The sequence below is a fragment of the Patiria miniata genome, unplaced genomic scaffold (assembly GCF_015706575.1).
Source record: "Patiria miniata isolate m_02_andy unplaced genomic scaffold, ASM1570657v1 HiC_scaffold_29, whole genome shotgun sequence".
NCBI classification, from domain to species: Eukaryota; Metazoa; Echinodermata; class Asteroidea; order Valvatida; family Asterinidae; genus Patiria; species Patiria miniata.
The window spans coordinates 18,083,764-18,110,601 of NW_024037068.1; the positions used below are offsets into that span (position 1 = coordinate 18,083,764).

The 26,838-nt window shown below is 41.6% G+C and overlaps 2 protein-coding genes across 2 annotated transcripts; one reads left to right on the top strand and one right to left on the bottom strand.

The window, feature by feature from the left end:
- Positions 1-4,337: 4,337 nt before the first annotated feature.
- On the bottom strand, positions 4,338-10,894 carry LOC119735417 (delta-like protein A). Its single transcript, XM_038209117.1, has 7 exons — positions 10,631-10,894; positions 9,540-9,569; positions 8,765-8,887; positions 7,513-7,632; positions 6,080-6,187; positions 5,702-5,746; positions 4,338-5,001 (listed from the first exon to the last, which is right to left on the bottom strand). The coding sequence occupies exons 1-6, from the start codon at positions 10,674-10,676 to the stop codon at positions 5,712-5,714; spliced, it is 462 nt and encodes a 153-aa protein (XP_038065045.1). The 5' UTR covers positions 10,677-10,894; the 3' UTR covers positions 4,338-5,001; positions 5,702-5,711.
- Positions 10,895-14,364: 3,470 nt separating this feature from the next.
- On the top strand, positions 14,365-21,738 carry LOC119735235 (delta-like protein D). Its single transcript, XM_038208941.1, has 7 exons — positions 14,365-14,410; positions 15,367-15,396; positions 15,532-15,580; positions 16,901-17,031; positions 19,187-19,300; positions 20,099-20,209; positions 21,454-21,738. The coding sequence occupies exons 1-7, from the start codon at positions 14,365-14,367 to the stop codon at positions 21,456-21,458; spliced, it is 486 nt and encodes a 161-aa protein (XP_038064869.1). The 3' UTR covers positions 21,459-21,738.
- The last annotated feature ends 5,100 nt before the right edge of the window (positions 21,739-26,838 follow it).

Genomic DNA, 26,838 nt, shown 5'->3' on the forward strand with positions numbered 1-26,838 from the left:
GGAGGGTATTCAACAAATGTAATGTTTCATTGTCTCTCTTCTAATCAGACGCCTAGACGATTGGCCGCAGTGAAGAGAAGCAAGTTCACCGGCTTCGCTGTGGTTTTCAAGACGTCTTCACAACCACTGCTTAACACTTGCTTCTAGTTTAGCGTAATAACAACATTCAATGAAACAGTTAATCTAATTACACTTGGTAGCCATTTCCAAGTTTGTTGTCAATTGCAAGTAAATAACCATAGAAAGCCGAAGTTTGCTGCTATCTTTGTTTTGTTTGTTTTGGGGGTTTTTTTTTGAGGGGGGGGGTTTATGCTTCAAGTTCAATATTCATTAGCATATAAATCGTGTCATCTTTGGTGGGAGGCTGAGCGATTCAGTTGCTTTATTATAATACAAATTGCCTGATTTGCCGATGACCAAACCTAGTGAGTGCCCAAGTGTACGGGCGCCATGTTGTGTTGGAGGAGCACAGAAATATAGTTTTTTCACTATAATGACTCTATACCAAAACGTGACATCACTTTAACAGCCCCCCCCCCCTCCCCATTGTATAGGCAATAGCATTGACTTCGTAAACATTGCCAATAAGTATAAAGAATGGTGTCACATCGTTTTCACACGGCCCACTGAATATTTGCCCTGAAGGGGCTGTCTTGTGTGAAGTTCATTACTGTGAGCCCTCTCAAAATGTGACCCTGAAAACTCCAAGATACCGCTTGCTCCTTCAAGTATTAAGATTAGTCTTCGCAGATTCTACCTAATGTATTCCCGTGTCCGTCGTACATCTTGCAATACAGTGGAATCTCAATAAGTCACACCTCAGGGGAATTGGCTTACTTATTGTTGAGTTAAGCAGAGTTTTGAGTAATCCAATGGATTTTCTATTCAACAACAATTGACGGAATAAGGTTTCACTTTGAGTTACGAGTTTTTGAGTTAACAGATTTTGACTGTTCGAGATTTTACTGTAATAAGATTACTCGTTACTATGCCACATTTTATTTGAGTGCAAGCAATTACATAATTGCCTTACCCTTTGGTTATTATGATTAATTGAATTTTTAGTCTGCTTAAAGACTTGAGAGATTTCAAGTAGATAGGCCTATACAAGCTAGTGTTTGGAAATAAAGTTACATACAGCCATAACAGTGCCTTGGCGACGGTCATCACATCTTGTTGTTTATATTGTTTATATCTCGTTGTTCGCAGAGCATCTACAAACCAAAGATGCTCCCAAGCCTCAATTATTGCCCAATTTTTTTGGGGGGGGCCTACAAAATTATGTTCTGGATCCGCCTTTGAAGGCGGGGGGGGGGGGGGGGCTTAAATGTCAATCGTTAACAATAATATAAAGGCCGATAAACCGAAGTCAGCCACAGTAGGTTTTAAATCCTCGGGTACAATTGTGTCATTGTTTACGTTTTACATGGCCCGGGCGCTTTAACAGGGTACCAACGAAATTTGAAAATTCATTAATACCAAATGAGATTGACCCTTCATGAATTTGAACCGGAACTGGAAGGTCGTGGTCGTGATGACTTGCAGGTCACAGGTCACGCAAATTATATCCAATCAAAACGTGAATTCATCAGCCCTTCCCATCGTCCTGTTTGCAGGGCGGGGGTACGGGCGAATACTATGCCCTAGTGAGTGGCGCATCCAGCCGGGGGGAGGGCAGTATCTTGTTTTATTTTTATTTAAATCGTAAATGTATTGATGTTTCAATAAGTCGAGTCTTGGTTTCCATCAACCTTTCATTTTTCTTAAATAATAAGTCCAAACTTTTTGGCCACATTCCTTCCTACATGACCCAATTCCCGCCAGTCGTGTGGTTTAGGACCCCAGTCGTTGTACGAAAAAGAACGAAAAGACACTTATAAATATTATTTTTCGAGTGTCCAAAATGTTTTTTGGGTAATGAAGTAATCCAAAGAAGAAAGACTGATTGAGGCTGCAAAAGACATTTTTGAAGCGACTACCGCGATGTGCATTTCGGCCTTGCTAAACTATTTTTGCTGCACTGAAATTTGGTATCGCCATGGGAGCCTCTGTTTCAAGTGACTTAGGGCCTAAAGATTCAAGATCTCTGTTGTTAAAAACGATTGGCATGAGTTACTGTGTACAATGTCGACATAAAGAGTAGCTCTTCCCGTGCTATTTTCAGTTTCAGCCTAAAGACAAAATAGACTTGTTCTCTAATTCTTAATTTGTTTTTGGTAGCTTTAATTTTTGACAGGAGAGACTCGCTGGAACCGACAGCCAAAGAGCCATATATGGAGAGAGGTGTGACATGAGAGGTGGCGATTTGAATGACAGTGACAGAAACTTAGAGAAATTAGCAACTCAACGTGAATTCCCGAGGACGTAAACGCGAACTTAGCTGGACCAAAATGGCGTCCAAATATAGATAGGCCTTCTCGTCGAAATGTAGAGAGTCTATAGACCAATCCGGGCCCAATTTCTTGGCTCTGCTTATCGTTACTGAAAAATTCCTGCTTACTATAGCAGACAATTCCGTGCTTACGGTAAGCGTATTTCAAGCGTAAGCAAGGAGTTTTTGCTTCTGCGCATGCGTATATCCCATAACTAAGGATTCTGCGCTTACGAGTGCAAACCCTTCAATAAAATTCCCATAGACACTGGTGCTAAATGCGCATACTTCAAAATTCTTTTAAAAATACTCAGAACTCTCACAGGTATTCAAGAATAGAAAAATGATGATCAATGTGTCATCTTTCATTTTCTTTTCATTTTTTTGGTGGGTTGACCATTGACTTTTCGAGATACTCTCGATCCCCTATTTTCCCCGGAGCGGAAAGCGGAAAAGTAGCCACCTTGAAAAACAATCCCTCCACAACATGGCAAAATAGCGACACTTTCGAGCCAAATAGCATCCAAATTGCTCAGAATTGGAAGCCCCAAGTCCGGGCCAGAGGTTCATTACCATAGCTCTTCAATTCCCCCCATGTTATGGCTCTCAAAACTCTCTAATATAGAATATTTTGAGGATATAAAGTTTATTCATGAGCTCAGCGGACTGATTATTGGCCTATTTACAGGCGTGCACCCTTACAGATCAGCACGGAATTGTTCTGCTAGCGCGGTTAGCACAACATTTGTGGTCGTAAGCGCGGATTTCTGTGGTTAGCAGAGCCAAGAAATTGAGCCCTGGTCACGAATTTCTATCACGAAGACTCCCTGCAATGACGAAGCACTATAGGCACATTCTTCGTTAAAGTGTTCAAGTTGGGACTCGGACTTTACAAAATATCAACTACAATGAATATATGAAATTTGCTGAAAATCGTAGAGCTTAATAGCTCCAGAACAGGAGCAAAACAGTACTGATTTTTAACTAAACCATATTTTTTTAAAATAAATACTTGAAGTTGAACCTTCTAAAACGTGTTTTAACAACCTAACATATTACGTTACCACCATTCTATTTGTTGAAAAGTTGTCGTTAAAACAAAGACGGGGAGGCTTAGGCCTATATAGTTATTGCTCAGATAATCGGGCAATAGCGTCGTACAATAGCGCGCACAATGGTTTCTCCATTGAAGGGGGTCTCGCGTGCCCTGGGCCTAATTTCCTTGCTCTGCTTAGCTCTCCTTATTATAGCAGAAAATTCCCAGCTTACAGCAAGCATATTTCACGGGCAAGCGAGGAATTTTGGCTTCGGCGCATGCGTACATCCCATAATTGAGGATTCTGTGCTTACTTGGATAGGGTACAATTTTTCTGCTAGCGCAGTTACAGTGGCGTAGCACGGTCATTTTTATTAGGGGGTAAATTTTGTTTGAAAAAGGCACTTGCACATCCGTGGTGAAATGTAGACATGTTGTTTTTTTCTCCGGACACTTGGCCTCCTTATGAAAAAGCGGTGGGGGGGAAGGGGAGGGGGAGGGGGGCTGGTACCATCTGTCGATGGGGGCGTTGTTCAAAACCGACGATTATGCACAGTAACGGACAATATATGGTGCTTTTAGGACGATGCATGCGCGAAATTTAAAAAAAAAAGGGACACCCGGTACGGCCGATGGCACAAAAAAGGGCACCACTTCTTTTTTTTTTAAAAGGGCACTCGTTTGGGAAAAAAGGGCACTTATTTTGGTTAAAGGGCTCTTCTTTAAAAAAGGGCACTCTTTACAAAATATTGGGGGTAAGCGCTGGTGAAAAAAAGGGCATTTGAACGGAAAAGGGTGGGCTCTACCAAATAATGGGAAGAGGAACTACCCCTCCACCCCCTCCTCCCCTGAGCCAAAGCTAAATGCGCCCCGACATTTACGATTTTTTTATAAACTGACCTTAAGAACAACAAGATCACAAAGACACAGTTATGGCTGCATTAACTTTATTTCCAAACACTCGCTTGTCTACCTACATGTATTAGAAGTCTCTAAAGTCCGTAAGCAGACTTGAAAATTAAAGGAATCATAATAATCAAAAGATAAAGTAGTATATAATTGTTTGCAGTTAATTCAATTTGTCGGAGTATTCTTATTATTGTAAGATATACGACGGAATACGGATGTGATTTAGGTTGAAAATGCGATATTTGCATGGTGATTTGAAACTTGTTTGTTCCACTGTTTTGTTTTGTTTTCTGGTAAATTGTATATAAAAAAAGCAACTGAAACACTTAAAATTCGCAGAAACATGAAACAGCTGGGTCTTCACCATCCTTTGAAATTGGCAGAACGGAGATTGAAAACAGAGTACTGCAGGTCTATATATGAGTCACAAAGATACATTCCAAGAACACAACTTTATAAATAGCAGGATGCCGAAATGTTGGCCTTCTAATTCCAATTGACGCCAAGATTTGAAATGGATTTTATGGAAATGATTGTTAAAATTGTTGTAATTAATTCAAAAATATTTTTTTTTAATCAATAATCTTCTTACACTAAATTAGAAGCAAGCGTTGGTTGTGAAGATGTCTTGAAAACCACGGCCTTGAAGACGGTGATCTTGCTCCTCTTCACTGCAGTCAATCGTCTAGGCGTCCGATTAGGAGAGAGAAACAAAACAATCAATTTGTTAAAACTCCTTTTTGGTTAAATACTCCTTTGTACTCTTTCCAAGCATGTTCCGGACCGTGAGCTGGACTTGGTGAGTGCGTTAAGTATTGCACTGTCCCAAGGCTACCAACACGACGTCACCAAATATCATGAATATTTAAGTCTAGCATAACATTTAACTTATTCTCAGTAATTACGTTCTTTTGAGGAGGCCACTGGTCGAGAATTGCCAACATCATTAATAATCACATTTGAATATGCATGAGCTGTGTCGATGAACTTCACTAACCCTCATTTCTCAGCAAGCGTTAACAGTGCCTGAGGGATCCGATTGATAAACATACGCAATATAAACTTTTTTCAGCTACTTATACGTCTTTAAATAATTTGTAAAAGTTGTAAATTAATTTGAGGTAAAAAAAATCGCTTAATTATTAAAACTAATATCGCACGTTCCGTACCGTGAGCTTGAGTTGGTGTGCATCAAAAGAATGGCACTGTTCGAAGGCTACCGGTATAGCGTCAACATGCGTCATGCTTATTCAAGTCTAGCATAACATTAATTGCATGTACTTTCTTTTGAGTGAGGCGCTCTTAGGCCACTTCTATCTCACAACAGGTCCTCAATAAAGAACCAAATCTTAGTCAACAATGAAAAAGTGTATCTTGAAGCTTACCCATGCCAGATCAAGCTGTACATTCTCCAGTGATGGGGTCACAATCTTATAAAATCAAAGCAAAGATGAGGCCTACACGTGAGTACTGCATATCATTATCTTCGGAGGTTTTAATCACTCTGTTTAAGACCGCTTAGAGTCTGGGTGCTGATAATTACCCCAGTCGAAGGGGTCATTTACCAGACACTGGGTCCTTTTACCAGGCACTGGATCAATTTGAGCATGAACATGCATGTGTCAAAAATAACCTGGAAAAGTTCCATTTTGACCTCGATAGGTGTCATGTCAAATCCCCTCTTGATTTCGAGTCAAATCTGACCCGGGAGTCATATATCATGATTATGGCCCACCGATCGTGCTAGGCAAGCCTATACTCACGCTGTTCGCAGTGTTCTCCTTGGTACAGGAAAGGGCACATACACCAGAAACCCTGGGCACTATTATAACACGTTCCGCCGTTCAGACACGGATCGTCCAGACAGAAAGCTGTGGTACCAGACAAGCAAACATTATATTATGAATTCAAGGGAATTCCAAAACTGCACTAGAGATGGTGTTTATTCGCCACATTCATGTGTGGACCTTGAACAATATAGAAGGCAATCATGGATCTGATACACCGTGCCCTCTGGAGACATGCACACAATAGGGAACAAAAGATTGTATATATGTCTCTACAGGGCAATTTCTATAGGTGAATACGTCTCCACAAGTTATCACGAAATAAATAAATGGATTTTACTCAAGAACTAGGAATTTCCAAGGTATGGTGATTTGTTGCAAATGGGAGAGTTTTAGAAAAGGGATATTAAGTCCGAATTTCAGCCAAGGAAATTAATAAGGGAATAAATGTGTGCTCCGGAGGTTTTTATCACTCTGTTTAAGACCGCTTAGAGTCTGGGTGCTGATAATTACCCGAGCCGGAGGCGAGGGTAATTATCAGCAATCAGACTCTAAGCGGTTTTAAACAGAGTGATAAATATACCGACCGAGTACATATTTATTCCCATTCATAAATACCTTTTCGGTAAAACAAAATCAAATAATTCGTTCAAAAAATCCCGATTTTGTTCAACAAGTTCACTTCATGCTTTTTTAAACATCCCTCTAGCAAAATAATGGAGTGTTCAGCTGGCGAGTAAGATGTAAACAACCCTTTTATGGAGATTGACGCGCGCGTAGCATGTTCTGCTTGATATCGTGCAGAACGCACCTGGGGCGTTGCGTTTTGAATTTAGAACTATAAAATTCTGACTCGCTGGTAGTGTTGCGCATGCCTACGTGAGGATTGTGAACGTTCAACCAATAAAACGGTCAGAGGCACTGGATTTTTAGGGGTCCACATTTTATTGTGACACTGGAAAAGTGTTTAAGACCAGCTATAGCCATGTCTTTATCATCCGTTTAAGACCGGCCACGTGACGGGCTCTCGACCATAGGTATAGCTAAACTGTCTGAGGTATTTATGAATTATGGTTAAAATAGCAGGCCCGGATTAAGTGTTTCGTAGGCCCTATAGGCACCAGTGTTCCGTAGGCCCTGCTCCGCATGTTTATATAAGGGCCCCGAAAAGAATGATTGTAGAGTCGCTCTTTTTCGCGATCCGAGACACTTTCTGACCATTGTAACCAATTTCCTTTTAGCAAAGGTTAATCATTTAAACATCACTAAACAGAACCAAGCCCCCAGAGCTCAATCCCTCCCCCAGCCAAATCTTGGGTGTATCACTGATATACCTGTGCTGTATTCTGGTAAAATCTCGCAGATTTTAGAAGGTCACTTTACACGCTCTATTCATTGGCCCTACTTACCATACTGACAACGGTCTCCTTCGATGTTTGGCGGGCATCTACATACATAAGGCTCAGTCACGCCAGTCGCATCACACGTGCCACCATTCATACAAGGATTACCATCGCACTGGTGCTGAACTGAAAGGATATTACAAAAGGTTGACATCATTAAAACAATGGTATGGATTTACATAGCGCACACGGTGAACATGCATGTTATCAAGGCGTGGTACATTATTGCTAACCCTGCTCATCGGGCCAATGGAAACAAGCCCAAAACCATCTCATCTCCCTTAGAAGCATACCGCTCGATGCTGCCACGATTAAGAATCGTTTAACCCCCCCCCCCAAAAAAAAATCGTATAAACCAATCCGAGTACTCCACTATTTGTAACAGTCCTGAATCTTCCAATTTTGATATGTTTTGCACACTCCCTATGCAGATTTAGAGTTGGTTTTCATCCATTACTCGGACGCTCCAAGGCTTGATTGAAATGTCTTGCCTTGGTACTTGACACTACACTCCCATTTAGAAACGTGTTGAGAGCATGCAATGCACAACATACGCGTTATTACGGCGTTCAGGTAAGGAAGTGTCCCAGAAATGGACAGACTGATAGCCAGAACTTTAAGACTGTCTAATGCGCACAGACAACTTAAAGACTGGTCGTTGCAATCTGCCCTGGACTTTTTCTTTGTTTTAATCATCTCAACAGAAGACAGCAGAGAGGCCTTCGGTTTCAATGACAATTTAAAATTCGTCAATTGAGGCCACGCAGGATATCAACAGTACTTGCACAGAGTTCAACGTTGAAGAAATTATACCAATAGTGAATGTTTGAGTGCAATGGTAAGAACAATTTCACGTGGTGTCAGATGTATGTTGCATTCCACGAGCTCGCGAGGCGAAGTCGAAAGGAATGGAACATTCTATCTGTCATCAAACGAAATGATTCTTACCATTGGACGAGTGTGAAATATTCATCATTTGTTTCATACAACACCTGTCACGTCAGTGAATAAATCCTCGTCATCTCATTGGTCAGAGTCAACAACAGTGTGACCAGAAGTTCTATTTACCTTTGAATAGAACTTCTATTTTGGGGGTGCGGTCGGCCCGTGGGTTGGGACGAATAATTTTATGACATGTGATCAACGTCCTGCCAATTACACGACACATGATTTCTTCAGGCGTCATCTAAAAATTGTAATAATAATGAATGTTAGCCCTGATTTTTTTTTTCTTCAGAAATTCATTTTGCCGACTCACCATCTTGACAATTAAGTCCAATTACATGCTCTGGGCAGTAGCACTCGTACCCATAACTGGGGTCAGGTCCATTAGGACTGCACGTACCGCCATTCATACACGGGTGGCTGTCGCATGCCGTACCTGCAAACAATTTCAGAAACTTTCGACTTAATGCGTATATACTTTTCAAAACAAAACATTTCAGGCATTTCCATTGTTGAAGTACATTCAAAAATCTGAACGTACAGTCATTGTTATTGGATGAAATAAATAAAGAAAATACATGTTTGGCATAAAATAGTTGGATATGTTCGAATAATAGAAAGAGTTCTCAATTCACTCGAACAATGACAGGTTCAAGAGACATATCGTTCGGATGTTTTTGTATTACTGTGTATTCTATTTCAAAGGTCTTATTGAATGAAAACTCTAATGTCTCACTGCTCCTGAGAAAAAAACACACACCAAAAAGCAAAAGTGTTATACATCTGCCATTAGTATGGTTCTATGAGGTTTTATGCGGTACGCGGCATAGCTTCTGTTTACTGAGTTGAATATTACCTAAATCGTGACTGTACTATAACCAACTGACTGTTAGTTTTGGCAGCATTCTTTGCCTGTCAAGCAACAGCTTTACAAATGCAGCATCGCCTTGGTCACTTGCCGTTCTCGAGTCCACCCCCCCCCCCCTGACTTCTGTCATTGTGGACAATTCAGTATCTAGTACACGAGTGCCATGATGATAATAACTTCTATAATTATTGTGTCTGACGTAGGTGCCTATTACACTTACCCGTTCCAGGAAGTCCGCTGGTCAGTCCGACTGCATATGGTGCATTGATGAAATTAAAATCAAGGAAAATAAAGTTCAAATTATCAATTGGGGAGAAAGGTAGGTAAAATAGGCCCCCCCCCCCACCACACAAACATCTTTATAAACACCGGCGATCGTGGGCCCTTATTGTCCCTAATCCTCATGCCTTTGTTTGTACTCTAACTTGTTAGCAACAGCTGTCATTGGTTTTGTAGACGAATTTCAATCGTGGACTATCACTCAATCGCAGACGTTTTGTTTGTGCCCTAACCCTTGTGTCTTAGGTCCACGCGTCCCGGTGTTTACATACTCAAGCATCGCGTGTCGTCGTGTATCGACCTCCCACTGTGGGCATTCTATTGTCCCTCTTTTGTTTGTACTCCAAATTGTTAGGAATACTCCCATATGACGATTCCAATCGCCGACGTATGCTGGGATCGAGGACGATATTGTTCTCTTTTGTTCTCCGTCATTTATCGTCCACGGTTTGAATGCTCGAACACGCCAACACGCATTCACGCCACGTGCATAGGATCATTTCCTCTTTTGTGCATTGTTTTCGTTTGAAGTAACACAATTGCTCAATAACAAAGGGTGCATTACATCCAAATTGTGGTAGCTTTAGCTTTCTGGACACTCACACCCAAAAATGAGAAAATAGAGAAAACGTGTGTGTGTGTTTGTTTTTGGAGTCACGTATACAATTGACTCAGTTGCTAACGCAGTTTGCATTCGCGTGAAGCAGGTACCGATTTTAACAGCAGTCCTTTTCCCGCGATGTTTCAATCGTCTGGGTGAACTCATGCCCTCTCTGGATCAATCAAGCAAAGGCAAACCTAGTCAAGCGTGTCACAGAGCGTGGACAATTAGATTCATTTGATTCAGAGTGGCTATTCACTGCAAGTCCTTTCATGCATCTGGTCTGCACATTGTGCCAGATTTAGCCCACCCTTTTGTTACGGTTACTATACGATAGCACTTTCCGGCAACTTCGATCAGTCTACAGCCAGTTGCGTTACAAGTGACACAGTCAGTGCGTCATTGAGTGAGTCAGTGAGATAGGTACTTACCAAGGCTGACTAGAAGGATGCAGAAAGCGAAGCGAGTTGTCTCCATGGTTGTTGATGTCTCACACAATGACTGGTGAAGGCAGAACCAAATACAGTCATTCTTATAAACATTTCATTGTTTAATCAATTAGTGTAATTAGTCAGATACTGACGACTTTTGCTGATGGCTTAATCAATTGAACTGCTGGAAACTAGGATTCTGACACCAATTAGTAGAAATGAGGACTCTCCTTAACAATGTTCAAAAGCGAAACTCTTTTATACAGACCAATCCGATTTGTGCGCAATAAATATTGTAATTCCAGATTGTGCAGGTTCATTAACGTTGCAATAATTTTGTTTGGAGGTTCATATTTTTCTAGGACGCAAAGGAGGCCGAGGGGTCTTGACTGTGGGAAAAATTCAGTTAAATTGTTTGAACTTAGCGTACATTGGCTTTCAGTTTTCCCCAAATCTTTTACACACTACTTGTTCATTGGGGTGGGGGATGGGAGGGGATGGAAGATGGGAGGGGAAGGGGCTTAACATTGTTTCAGGATGGGATGCCGATCCCTAAAATTTGAAAAACCAATTGGGGGGTCGTCAGTGGCGTAGCCACGGGGGGGGGGGGGGGGGGGCTTGTCGCCCCAACCTTGTCGCCCCTCCCCCAGTCGCCCCCCCCCCCCCCACTGAGATTTTGAGTTTCTACAAAAATTATCATTGATATACATGACGCCCCCCCATGAAATGTTCCAGCCCCCCCCCCCCCCCCCCCCCCCCCCCTTCACTGAAAAATTCCTGGCTACGCCACTGGGGTCGTGCATAATATCACGGAATACAGCAGGACGCGTAATTTTTATTCCTAGGAGGGTTAGGGGCAATGTCATGAATAATTCATGTTTATCCATGAGAACAGACAATGACATCAACAGCATTGTTGTTAGTTACTCAACTAGTTACAATACATTAAAGCATTTTAAAGAACGGTTGTCGTCGAGCTACCACACAGTAGCCTAGTGGATAGCGAGATGAGCTATGGATACAAAGATCCCTGGTTCGAATCCACGTCGTCGCTGCTCATTTTCATCAGCTATTTTTCTTCTCCAAATTTATCACTGAGATAATTTTAAATTAAGGGGAAAATAAAACGAGAACCTAAGTCTTGCAATGATTGAAAGGAAAAACTGAATTATTCATGACATTGCCCCTAACCCTCCTAGGAAAAAAAATTACGCCAGCAGGACAGCATATTGGTCCTACTGATTTACTTCTGTTGTGGAGATGTAGACTTGAGTCAAGACGGAAATGTGTCGTGTTTCGTTCGTCGGCACGGCCATCCGTATATCTGTGTGCTGAGAGGTCGACGGTCGCTCAGTGGGATCGAGAAAGAGCAACCGTACCACGAGAGTGCATTGACGTAGACGTTGCGCATGAAGCCCGATTTGCAGCACAGGCCTATACCTCAGTATTATACGATCGTACCAAAACGTACGAAACCCTGACAAATAGGCCAAAGGATGACTGCTGACTTTTACTGATGGCTCTATCAATTGACCCCCTGGAAACTAGGATTCTGACACCAATTAGCAGAAATGAGGACTCTCCTCAATAGTTTGCAAAGATGACAATCTTTCACACAGACCTATCTGTAGTCTTCGTCATGCATATTAATTTCCAGACGTTGAGGGCGCAATGCCGCTCCAATTTCTCCTGTGTACCGTATTAGTTATGATACTGTGGAAATTGTTCATAGAATAATTGCTTGAATATGGCGGAATTTTGGTAGGAATATTTCCATTTTTTTAAAGAAAAAGTGGTATTTCATTTGGAGATACAATGGATGTTTGGCTGGTGTTTTTTTTTTGTATTGGTCTTGATCCTGTAATTGGCAATGTAATTGGGGTAGTGCATAACTCACTAGAACAAGCGGTGTATACATTGTCCTACTAGGTTACTGTTGATTTAGACTTGCATTCAAAACGGCGGATTTTCGTTCGTCGGCATGGCCCGCCATATCTGTGCTAAAGAGCTAGACGGTCGCGCAGTGCTATCGAGAAAGACCATCCGTACAGCGAGAGTGTCTTGACATGGACGTTGCACACCAACCCCGATTTGAAATAAGCCTATACGGTGCATAATTATTGGCGTGACGCACATATACCATGGTAAACGTACGAAACCCTGACCAAAAAAAGTCTTGAAATCAAGTCTATGAGTTCATGTATAAAATAGGCCTACACTCTAAAACAAAAAAAAGAGCATTATAGTCAGATTTGACTAGAAACCAGTTAAAATTAATGACTAGCAATTCAGGGCCAACTGGGTACAACTGAAAATCAGTCAATCTGACTAGATTTTTCCAGTCAGTATAATTGACTAAAGGAAAAATAGTTATGCAAATAACTGAAATTTCAGTCGAACCCAACTACTTTTTTTCTAGTTATAGTATGAAACTTTGCACGTTTAACTAAATTCCTTGTCAATTTTCAATAACTAGGAAAACTAGTCAATATGTTGACTAAGTTGTTTGTAGAGTGTAGCCAATCGTAATGTTGAAAACAACTCAGCCAGCCAACTTGATGTCTGATGTCATCGCGACCTACGCGCGCGTGACCGACACAATCTACCAAAGCGTCAGCTGCTAATTGTAGCAATTAAGTCAAGTCCTGGAATACGCGACCCCGAGTGGAATATGTTTCGGTTTACCTATCGAACAATAAATCACCTGTCAAGAAAGTGAAAGGTTGATGGAATTCAGGACTCGGGTGATGAACACGTGATGACTCCGAACGCGGGGCCACGATGAGTCCGACATCGACAATGGACAAACGCTGTTTTGGACTTAGGGCCCTGTCACACTTCTGCGTATCCTAATTCCTTATGAGTTGCGCATTGACATTTTTTTCATACGCAGTCGTACGCACAATACGCACCTCATATGCATCTCTATCGTTTTGTGTAAGTTTTATGTACGCAGGTATACGCATGGTACGGCCCAGTACGCTGGATAGGAATTAGGATACGCGAAAGTGTGACAGGGGCTTTAAAGGCTAGCGTCGGACCTTCGAAGCGAAATTAATAATGTGTATGCCTCATATAAGTCCGACGCCTCATAAGTCCGACGTTTCAAATTGCACGTTCGGGTCGAAACAGGACCTGAAAAACAGCTCTCAAAAGTACCTTTTGTACTCATTTCATGACAGACACAATAGTCGTTGTTATTTCATCACACCTTAGGCTACATAATACCCGAAAAATGACGGAAATGTCTTCGAGCATTCCACAACCTCTTTAAAAAAAAAAACAGCCAAAAATCAAGTGTATCCCCCAATGGTCAACCTCTTTTTTTAAAGGAATTGGAAACAGTCCCCCAAAATCCCACCATATACAAGCAATTTTCTGAATATTTCCCACAGTATCAAATCTATTACCTACGCGTCCTAGAAAAATGCTAACCTCATACAGAAAAAATGGAGCCTCATTGCGCCGGCACCGTCTGGAATTTAAATATTCATGGCGTAAAAAAAACAGATTGGTCTGTATGAAAGATTAACATCCTTGCAAATTATTGAGGAGAGTCCTCATTTCTGCTAATTGGTGTCGGAATCCTAGTTTCCAACGGGTCAACCGATAAAGCCATCAGTAAAAGTCATCAGTGTCTGACTAATTGCACTCTGATTAAACAATGAAATGTATATAAGAATGACTGGATTTGGTTCTGTCTGCACCAGTCATTGTGTGAGACATCAGCAGCCATGGAGACAACTCGCTTCGCTTTCTGCATGCTTCTAGTCAGCCTTGGTAAGTACCTATCTCACTGACTGACTGAATGACCGACTGGCTGCTACTTGTGAGCCGGGCAGTGCTATCTTACATGATAACCTGTAACACAAATAAGTCGGTTTATCTGCCACAGTGTGTAGATCACATGCATGGAAAGACTTGAAAGGAATAACCACATTGTGTCCAAACAAATCTGAAAAAGAAAATATCAACTTTTCATGTACCCAATCAAATTATCATCATACAGTATGACAGCCAAATGTCAGTCTGTAGGTTTGACACCAAAGGCAAGAGCTACAACGCCCTCCGTAATAAATACGGACAATTGATGTGAACAAAAGTCATTGAGAATTTTTGTTTGATACCTTGTAAACCCTTATAAGGTGCTACACATGATGGGCCTCATACTTCTCATAAACTTCATTTACCTGCACTGAAAAATTGCCTGGGTTAATTTTACCAAAGAAAGGGTGAAAACTGGAACTACCCGAACTTGGGTTGCTATATAACCAATTGTTTGGGTTAGAATTTCTGCTAAATTCAATCAAAACTTGTCGTCATTCAAGACCAAGATTTAATTCACTCTTGTATGACTACAACTTTTTGGTTGAATTTAACATAAATTCTAACCAAAACAATTGGTTATAGAACAACCCAAGTTTGGGTAGTTCCAGTTTTCACCCTTTCTTTGGTAAAATTAACCCAGGCAATTTTTCAGTGTGTCTTGATTAATAGACATAATTTCCAGCGCCTTGAGTACCTAATTGTTGGTAGATACGTGCGCTATTTAAGACTCCGGTATTATTATCATTATACTGCTATATTATGTCTTGCTAACAGTTTGAGAAAAAAAAGCTTCTTGCCACATAATGCACTCAGCAAGAGGAGGAAACTATCATTAAATCACTTGTATCTTGGATGAAACTATATGATTTGTATGTTCCTTCTTGTTTTTTTTCATCAATGCACTCCAGTTGGGCTGACCAACGGACTCAAGGAAACCCGTAAGTGTTTTGTCGGACACATTTATAGAAGTAACTAACTGAGTGTCAATACAGTAATGTTGATATTTGAACCCCGCTTTATGGCTTTAAACTGAGCTTTAAACCTTAACATTTAACCTTGATTCCTGCAAATAGTCCAACATCTTTCACTCCGCATGTTCGTAACACCTGTGAACTGCACAGGGTGAGTAATAAAAACGAAACCCAAATGTCGACACTATTGTTTTAGTTAAGTTCCGCATGTAGCACTTACAAAATCTAGGGTATGAAAGCCCAATTTATAAGCTGTCTTTTAGTACAAAAATCATTGAAATTTACTTTTCAAGTTACAGAATTTTAAACACAAACTCCGTTTTAAAGTTCTGTCCACGGATCACAAAAAAAGGTGCGCGTTCTTTCAGCAAACGAAAACAATTCACACACATCCCTAGTGATTTGTACAATGCTCCTTACAATGCTTGTATGTTCTATTAATGCACGTCAATATATGAAAAAGTCTTGCTTGTATCGTTTCAAAAGTAGTAGTATTAACATCGATAGTTTCTAAATTTCGGTTCAGGAGAATACACTCGCAAGTGTGGATTTGTAATTTAAGAATTCACGAGGCGCAAAAAATTAAGAATCCACACTTGCGAGATGATATTCTGAGACTTAAATCATTGCGTCGAAAGAAGTATTGTCATTAATGGTCCAGCGAGTGGAGATGAAAAGACTTGCATATCTCGTATCATGGCCATTTAATTAGGCGGAATTTACATTCAAGGGAGTTTTTCGAGCTGTTAATAGCTTTGTGTAAAAGGACATTTGCATTGTGGTGTGTTTCTGTTAATAATGTGTATCGCCACACCCGTACAACCACGTCATTTTGTATGGCGACTCCTTCTCGTCGACGTGGATTTTAATCAAGTGAAAAACTTGAAAATGTTTAAAATGTGTTGAGAATGCTCTTAAAAAAGGACATAGGGCCTACTTAGCATGTGATAATTAGTTTGATGAGGTTCACACATTTTTATAATTGTTTAAAGTTCATAATTCGGGCGATTTACAAAACAGTGCGCCATCAAGTGTTTGCCATGGAGAATTAATTGTTCCCAGTGCATTGTGGGAGATGGTCGACAAATTCACAGCGCGGGAAATTTGAAATTGTTCGTTTTTTTCGGTCAGTATTTTTGTAAGCGAATGATTTGAGTATTATGTTTGCCCTTTTTTGTTGTTGACTTTTTATCAATATGGTGTTTATTTGTAAGGCGGCAGAACGCCATGCCCAAAACTATATCAAAATAGCTCAAGTTGTCTACTGACACTCATTCAAATGGGCCACGTTTCGACCGTAAAGTTGAAAAATGGATCTGGCAAACTCTTGGTGGCGCACTGCATTGTGAATCGTCCGAATTCTGAATCCACACTTTACCGAAGATAAGACATTCCGAATCCACTCTTTTTGACTAGTGTAACAGATTCGTAGTTCTGAATCCACACTTTTATCAATAGTGTGACGTCACAGCAATGGTTTAATTTCAGGAAATGGTCTGTGCGACAGCCGTCCCTGCATGAATGGCGGTGAGTGCGTGGATATGGGATCGAACTACTTGTGTTATTGCCCAGAGTATGTTTACGGAAATAATTGTGAAAACGGTAAGTTGGAGAATCGAATGTGAGATCAAGGTTGACATTCCGTTGTTACATGTACTGTCTACAATGTATATCGGTAACAGTGTTGGAGCAAAGGCTTTGACCCTCAAGGCCAAGGCCAAGGCCAAGGCTTTGACCCTCAAGCCTCGAGGCCAAGGCCAAGGCTTAACCCTCAAGGCTAAGGCCAAGGCCAAGGCCCTGTTTTATAAAATGACCACTGATATAGAACTAATTATAGTCACATGACACATCATCACGAATCACTCATTAAGAAGAAGAACATGCTCGCATACACTGTTTTATGACTGCATTGTATCTATTAAAGTATAAGTTCAGGTCTTCATGAATATGGTTTAACTAAAACAAAATAACGATATATTGACGCACAATTCTCCCGAGTGTAACAAAAGGGGGATCCAAGAAACTGATTTGGGAAATTTGTATTTGCTGGGCCAACATGGTCAGAAATATTAGCATTATCTAAAACAGATACATGCAAATCTTTAGCACTTATCAGGGAGACATATACAACCAATCAGATCTATTCCATAATTGTATATAATTTAAGTGATCATCTCATTAGCCCCACAAGTGTACAGAATATTGTTGCAGCAAATCTACTACAATGGTAACAATATGTGATGCTATAAAAGTGAAAGTGTGCCCAACACACAGATCTATAGGGTGTTTCCGACTTTCCCTCCTCCATGGTAACACGATTAAAATGGTAACAGCAAAATTTCAAACAGATTTATCTGGAAAATGCAAAAATCTATGGGCCTTGAAGAGCCTTGACTCAAAATTGCAAGGCACTGATCTCTCAAGGCCAAGGCCAAGGCCAAGGCTTTTGCCCTCAAGCCTCGAGGCCAAGGCCAAGGCCCTTAAGTCTAGCCTTAAGGCAGCCTTAAGGCCAAGGCCCAGCATCAAGGCACTACATCACTGATCGGTAACCACAAACCTTCAACCTGCGTGGCCTCAATTAATGAATTTCAAATGCACTGAAACCAAAGGCGATCAGTGATGTTTCTTTTTTGTTGAGAGGAACCCTTGCCTGGCGATTATGCGAATAATGCTGCGTGAATGTTTGTGCTTGAACGCAAACTGGAACGCCCATCACACGTGGCTCGCACGCATGTTTACGTTACGTGCCTAGTGTGGACATTCCTTTGTTTTCAAGTAGTTAAAAAAAACCTGGGGGAAAAAACCTCATTTTTAGTACTCAAACTGCGAAAACTCTTTAACCCATTTTTTTCATAATTCCCTTGTGTGTTTGTCTTCATTTTGCCACGGATAAACCTAATCCCAAAATGCCTCTTAACCTGTGTTCCGGAGTGGGGGAAAATTAACCTTGTCAGGACGCGGGAAAGTCCACACAGCGTATCTGAAACAAGGGGGTGTGTTTTCGTGACCGCGACCAGAAACATGTTTGTGACGTCAAAATTGATAACCAGAAATATGTTTACACATGCGCACAAAAACACTGAACTGAAAACAGTGTCAAAAAGTTGTAAACAAAAATGGCGGACACCGATAAATTTTAGGTGTTTGGGGCCAGTCCCGGCGAAATTTGGGATAATACCTTGTGGGCTTGTAAGTTGTATAAACATTGTATAACATGCCACTTAAAATGTACAAACTTACAACGTACGTATTAAAAATAAGCCATTATAAGCTTACTGTCCACAACACTGTTTTGGTATTGGCATTGGTTCGGTTTTGGTCGGAACAGTGACGTCACTCCAGTCAACCAAAGACACGAAAACGCTCAACCAATGACCAAGGCCGAAACATTTTTCTGGTCACGGTCGCGAAAACGCGCCCTGGTTTATGTGGACATCTTTTGTTTGGAAGTCCACACAGTGAATGTTAATTGTTATGCTTGTACACGTCACTGAAAAGGGGTGCGTTGTATGAGGTTTGACTCCTCCCAATTATGGTATTATTCGCTTAAAGATTGAATGTACATTTCGGTTTAACTTATGGCAGCATCGAGCTGTATACTTTAAGGAGCTGAGATGGCTTTTTTTGTTGGCTTATATCCATCGGCCCGATTAGCAGTAATAGTAATATGTACCACACCTTAGTAACATGTTTGGTTCATCATGTGCGCTATCGTTATTATTTGACTGAATGTGACACTCTCTTGATGTCCTTTTAGTTCAGCACCAGTGCGATGGCACTTGTAAGAATGGTGGCACGTGTTCAGCTACTGGAATGACTGATTATATCTGTCAATGCCCGCCAAACGTCGGAGGAGATCAGTGTCAGTATGGTAAGTAATGTCAATGAATACAGCAAGAAGTGGATCTAAAAACCCTGCCAGATTTTACGAAGATATAGCTCATTTGGGCACCAGGGCACTTTTGGTTATATCTCAATAGTCCGGCGTCCCATTGGTCCGATGAAACATGATACTGTGTAGTTCCACTGGTTAGGTTGACTGACCCTAACCCTAACCCTAACCTAATAACCCTAACCCTAATCCTATGGGGCGTCGGACCAGTGGGGCGTCGGACCAGTGGGGCGTCGGACCAGTGGGGCGTCGGACCAGTGGGGCGTCGGACCAGCGGGGCGTCGGACCAGCGGGGCGTCGGACCAGCGGGACGTCGGACCAGCGGGACGTCGGACCAGCGGGACGTCGGACCAGCGGGACGTCGGACCAGCGGGACGTCGGACCAGCGGGACGTCGGACCAGCGGGACGTCGGACCAGCGGGACGTCGGACCAGCGGGACGTCGGACCAGCGGGACGTCGGACCAGCGGGACGTCGGACCAGCGGGACGTCGGACCAGCGGGACGTCGGACCAGCGGGACGTCGGACCAGCGGGACGTCGAACAATTACATTTCAAGAAATGCAGTGTAGAGGAGAACCATTCGGTGAAAGTTGGCATCACGGCCTATGGCCGCAATATCCAACTGATAAACAGATTTAAAACGGCCTGAATAGGTTTACGCTTTGACCTGCGCCCAGTCAAGGACCATCATTGTATGTTGTTATCCAAGGTCAACATGCGTACACGTATACCTACACCCTTTCACACTTCATATTTTTGGTGGTCTTGTACCTCAGCTCCCTGTCTTGATAACCCGTGCCTCAATGGTGGAACCTGTTACGCAGTTGATCAACAAGACTACTACTGCTCGTGCCCGGCTTACTACGGTGGAAGGAATTGCGAAGAGTGTAAGTATACCTTTTAGTACATACATCGGAACAATGGTTGTGGGCGACAAACAAAATGTTGTGCGATGTACAAAATTCAATTCAAAATGCATTGACAGTCACGTAATTGCACCAACCATGTCTGCAAAATATCCAATAAGCAAAACCACTTTAATAGCAGTATCCTTTTCACCGATTGGCATTAAACGTATGACGTTCTGCGGTGACTGAATTCAGACATGTTCGCAATTAAATAGGTCGGGTAGTGTAACACTGAGTGCTTTCATTTGCACACAAAATACATGCATCAGTGCACGTCCCCAAGGGGAGCGAGGTTGATTTACACCTAGGCAACCAATGGGAGACTTTTGAGAAGCTTGGTTGCAGCAAATACATCGGCCCTTTTCAACTGTTTGCGTCATGGTGAAGCTATTGTGCGCATGTTCAAACTGACGAAATGGACCAATGTGTTTGCTGCCACCAAGCGTCTCAAAATTCTCACAAGGTCGGTATACCAAAATAATCTGGTGCACAACAAGACTCGACGATTTTATTGAGGATAGACGCGGCAGATAAATGCACAAGAGGCTATGGGGGACGTGGTAACCGAATTTTCATGCGTGCAATCGCAAAGAGATGGAAATTTCGTTCGCACACTAGTTTGGACACAGAAGACACCTAAAAAGCCTCGCTATTCAAACTTTTTGCAAAATGTTACTACAGAACACGACGATCTCATCATTATCGCTGGTACTCCGCTATGCTTTGCACGCTGACGATGAAACGTTTATCCCGAAAAAAAATCGTCAAATCTTGATATGCCCATGCGCAGTTGGAATACCGAACTTGCTTATTGAAAGGACCGGTGTACGCTGCCACCTATAGGCTCTCTGTGACTGTCGAAGCATGTAACTGATAGGCACTTAATACAGGTAACGCCTATAGCAGCTGCTCATGTATAATGATTAATAATACATGTATAATAATTGCTAAATATCTGATGGCAATCTCGAACGGTGCCTCCCTTAAAACAGAAAGTAATTATTGAGAACAAGCCAAATATATAGGCTAGACTTGAATATTCATGACGAGCGTTGACGTCATGTTGGTAGCTTTCGAACAGTACCATCCTTTAGATACACACCAAATCCCGCTAACGGCCCGGAACTTGCTCGAATTGAGTACAGCATGTAAGATTCTAAAGAAATAAAGTGAGGGGGTGTTCAACAAGGTAACTGTTTCATTTTCTCTCTCCGAATCAAAAGCCTAGACGATTGGCTGCAGTGAGGAGGAGCAAGTTCACCGGCTTCGCTGTGGTTTTCAAGACGTCTTCAAAACCAACGCTTAACACTTGCTTCTAGTTTAGTGTAAGAAGAACATTGAATGAAACAATTAATCAATTTAATAACAACAATTTTAAGAATCGTTTAAATAATAGCCATTTCTAATCTTGGGGGCAATTGTAAGTGAAAAATCTTAGAGGGCCGAGTATACTCTCTAACTTCCAAAAGGTAACAGTAGGGGCCAGTCGATAGATTGAAATACTCAGACAAAAAAATCAGTTTAGTCGAAGTTCTAGCGAAAATTTGATCTTTAGACCATTATCATGTTGCGGCCATCTTGGTTTTTTCGCATTCAAATCAACGTAACAAAATCGAGGCTGGAAGGAAACGTTAGTCTGGTTCCTTTTTGCACACATAATTATATAATTCAGTACTGTAATTGGATACAGGGAACATGACTGAAATGGTGGCAGCATGCAAAGGTGCATTGGATTGAACAAATTTCAATCTAAAACGTTGTGTCTACATAAGTGTCAGTCGGTGAGACTGAACTGTCACTGTTTGGACATAAGAGAGTACAACTATATTTGTAAAATGGTAATCTTGAAAAGTATTTTTGTGACCCCAACATTTTACTCCTTTGTTCCGTCTTCGCTCTGCCACTTTTCAAAGAATATGGAAGGGCCTGCTTGTGGGTGTCTAATGCTTAAATTTCCATATTCATGAGCATATCAATTGTGTTATCTTTAGTGGGAGACTGAGAGTGTTAGTTGCTTTATTGTGATACAAATTGCCTGATTTGCCGATGAGCAAACTAGTAAGTGCCCAACTATAATGACTCTAATTCTTATATAACTTCCCTATATATCTTTAAATAATTGTGAATGATTTAATGTTCAGTCTGTTTAAATACTTTAGAGCCTTCAAGTAGATAGACAAGCAAGTGTTAATAAAGTGAAATAAAGTTACGTGCAACCATAACAGTTCCTTTGTGATCCCGTTGTTCTTAAGATCAGTATACAAACAAGTCGACGATGTCGGGGGGGGGGGGGGTCGAGCTTTGGCGAGGGGGGCAGTGGCGTATCCAAATGGGGGAATTTTTGTCGGGAAGTTTTTCATAAACGGTTAGATAGTTCTGGCATGGAAAAAAAAGAAAACAGCTCGAAAACCATTACAATGCGCCGTGAAAATTGGCATATATTTTCAAGTATGCATAATAATGGTCAGTTCTGAAGAGCGCCCCGGCATCGGAGGACGGGTACCCCCCCCCCCCCCCCCCCCCCCCGAATGGACGGAGGACGAGCTAGTGTGTGAATAGGTCGGTAACGTGGGTAAAAGATAGTTAGCAAAATGTCAAAGCTGTTCTATTTCATGTGTAAATGAAATGGCTCAAATTGATTGAAAAGGCGTATTCGAAACCCCGTTTTGGGGGAATTTTTGCACCCTTTTCGACATTTATTATTCTATATACTATACTGTACTGTACTGTTCATTCACTTCTGAAAATCGGTCACTCGTTTTTGACTGAATTTGAGAATCGCTCTGAACATGCGTTTCATTTTCGCTACCAGAGCATTCGATTCCATTTCAGTTCAATCAATTTAGTGATTGAGCAGCACCTTTAGTTTATGTCCATTCAGATTCGTTTACAAGACTTCATTTTCGATTTTACAGGGCAATTTCAAACATTCACCATCATATTTCACTTTAGTTGAATGCCATCGGCACCAGATACAATAAGGTTTTTTTTCATTAACCGTCAATCAAATAAGCTGTACCTGAAATCAGTTTAGAAAAGGTATGCTTGCGTAAACAAATGCACAGATAATGTAATTGGCCGTCTGTTTCTCAAACCGAATGCACGGACAATGAAGACGATTGAACTTTCGTTGAATTGAAATGGGATTCATGACGTGCATTCAAATTCAGAATCGATCATGTTAAAGTTAATTGTACCGCATAAAAATCAGATTTTCATAGTATATTTTTTCGATTTGTAGTGCCTTAGAGTGTTGGAACACGAAACTATAGACATTTATTGAAGAATGACCCAAAAATTATACATGTACATGCTTATGTGGAGCCTTTATTGTTCCCTTTTTTGTTCCGATTGTTTGGACTTTAACTTTTTGTTTCTCCGCATGATGTTCCATAAGGTTTGTACACGAAACCTCCCGATCACTTCAGGTCTTCAGAGTTATTGTTATCATATGAAGCCCATTGTCTCAAGTCCTCAGACGAAAAAGATAATAAGATCACCCGCACGACGCGTTCAACCCATCGCAACTTTCGTGGAGTGAAATGGATACGATGGCGCGTCGCGAGTTGCGACGTGTTATATTACACGTCGTAACTCGAGTTGCGACGCGTCGCAGCGCTTCGAGAAATCGGGTGCGGGTGCAGCAACTATTCTAATGTAGGCTGAACATAGGGCATACAGCTCTGTGAGGCTGATATTTTTTTTCGGGGACGAAAAAAAGTGGGGGGAGGATATGATAGCCCCCCCCCCCCTATCCTACCGATGGACGTTCATGAGCAGTTGTTGATCCATCAAAATGATATAAACCATGAAAATGATGAAGGTCGTGTCCGACGTTGGGGTTTGCGGGGAGGGAATTCAGAGCCCCCAGTCTATAGTAGACGTCAAGTAAACAAAGCTGTGAAACAACTACATGTCATGATTTGTTGAAGGCTAATAATATAGATTTTCTCGGTCAATTTCGGCAAATGAGCAGCCAATTTTCGTGCGTTCGAATTGAAGCTATTTTGCCTCTCCAGTTGTTCCTGCGTTTCAAATTCAGAATTCGGCCATTCAATTTCGTTTTGAGACATTCAAATTCCTTTAGCACTGTGTTCAATTTAGAAAATCGTCATTCTTTTTCGTGACACACAATCATCATTCAATTTAGCAAAGCTGGTTCGACTGGAGATTTTACTGATTTAATTTTTTTCAATTTCGTAAAGAGGCAATCAATTTCACTTAAAGAGAATTCAAATAAGTACGACTAAAGAAATACGAATAAACAGATAAACTGTACTAGGCAACTGTTTTGTATCTTCACTTTAATTCAGGCAAACCTTGTTTTCTTTATTTATGCTTCCAGTAGACTTTACATGTGGCCAATGAGGTTTTTTCTTCTTCTTTGTTTTCTTCTTCATTCTTTTTTTTTTGGGGGGGGGGGATCTTTATTGGTTAACTGACCAAGACCTAATTTTGTATTGTGTTTGAATGGGGGTGTTTCTTTATGTTTTTCCTGGTTTTTTATTGTTTATGTTGTTTCTTCCTCAACCATCAATCTGTTGGCGTGCCAGACATCTTGGCATATATGTTTGGGTATGGTTGTACCACTGCATGCACTTCACTTGGGTGATGACATCAACGCTCTGGATGGCTGCTTGTTGAAGGAGATCGCACCTCCACTGCTGCATGTTCATTCCTGCTTGCTGGGCAGCCTGTCTGTCTCCGACACGTTGTTGCCACTCAGGTAACCCAAGGATGCGTTTAACTGCAGCCTTGAATGCAGAGTGTGCCATCTCCGTGCTGTTCAGGAATGGGGAGTAGGGAGGGAGGCGCTTCAGCTGGATCATTGGGTTGGCACCTTCAGGGAGTTGGGCTCGCACGTAAGGCCTCGCATTGTCGTATATGAGGTAAATGGGTTCGTCGTCTGGGAAAACTGCATCACACTCTTGAATTGTGTCCGCAAGAAACTCCTCGAATCTCTCTCGCGTCACAGTTTCGAATGCGATTCGGTGGTGCACCAAGCCTACTTCACTATAGAAACAGCGAAGGTGACATTGCAATTTCTCCCTCGTTGTCTGTCGACGACTCGTCTTGCAGTGATCTCTCGTGGAGCTCTACCCTGGGAGCGTCGAGTCCAGACGTTATAACCTGTCTCGTCAATGAAGACTAGATGCGCCAGAACACCATGCTGCAGGAACCACTCACCATACTGGACGCGTTGATCAAGAACTTCAGGGGAATTTCTTGCATCAGGGACGTCCTCCACCCGTTTCAGAGTAATCATCATCCCATCCAAGGCCCTGGCTATGGTGGCAGTAGAAACCTGGGGCTTCTCTGGCAGATGCTCACTCAAACTAGCCTTCATTTGTTGAAGTGTCAAGACGGGATTAGCGTCAAGGATGCCTTGCAGATGGTTTCGCATGTCATCATCCATCTTGCTGTGGGTTGCTCCTCCTCTTGCCAGCGTCTCTCGCCTTCCAGTCCTCAAATATGTTGCAACAATTGATCTGGCTGTGGACTTGTTGATGTTCAAATTGACCGCAAGCTGAAGGTAGTCTTGCTCGTTTCCCTCGAAGGCCTCAATCAACCTTTCTCGATCTACCTGGGCCACTCTAGCGTAGCGACCACGAGCTGCCATTTCTAGAAATATGCGTGTAAACTGTAGCGAAAGCTCGTCTTCGAAGTACATCGGCAAAGTGACTCAAGTGCCAAAAAGTGAACCGTATTTATGCCTTCAACATTCTTAAGGAAACAAAAATTTAACAAAGCGTTTTTTAGATTGCACAAATTCCAGAAATGACTGCCCAAAAATGAATTTGAATGACTAAACACACGCCTCAAAAAGCTCCTGCGAATTTGAATGCTGCTTTGTTGAATTGTTAAATTGCATGATTATTTTGTTAAATCGAATGACGCAACAGTACATTTGACTGGTCATAAAATGAAATCGAATGACCCTTTTCAGTAGCATTTGATTTCGCGCGAAATAGAATAGCGTAGTGGTTAAATTGGCTGCTCATTTGCCGAAATTGACCGAGAAAACCTATATACTCTTCAGTCCCATCCGGCCCGCGCTCCACAGCCCGGCCCCGCTCCATGTGCAACTTTACGTCTTGAGTCTTCTACTCACCTATACATGTACTAGGATGGTATAGGATGTACAGTTATTGGCTAAATTTTGTCATTTTTTAACGATGAAAATGTATTTCTTAATTTGAGGGCCACACTTTTATTTTGACTTAATTTCACTGTCTTCGAATAAACAAAAGTGAGGCACGAAACGTGCGTGTTGTTGATGTACCCTAACGTGGCGCGGCCCCTAACGTGGCGCACTTTGATTTTTCGCCTGTAGCGCCTAGCTACAGCAAAAGTTTTAACTGAAATTTCACAGAAAGTGAAATTTCATCAAGTTCTAAACACTCCCGTTTATAAATCGCGAGTTTATTTACCCGCTACAAAGTTAAAAGAAAAATTTCTTTTGGCGTGATTTTCCGATTTTATTTTCAAGTGCAAAGTGAACCCTTTGAAAATGCCCCCAAAAATAAGAAAATAATTTTCTGACAAACATCTGGCTGGGTATGTAAGTAGAGATAATAATGACTTATCAAAATTTATCAAGTTTTCAG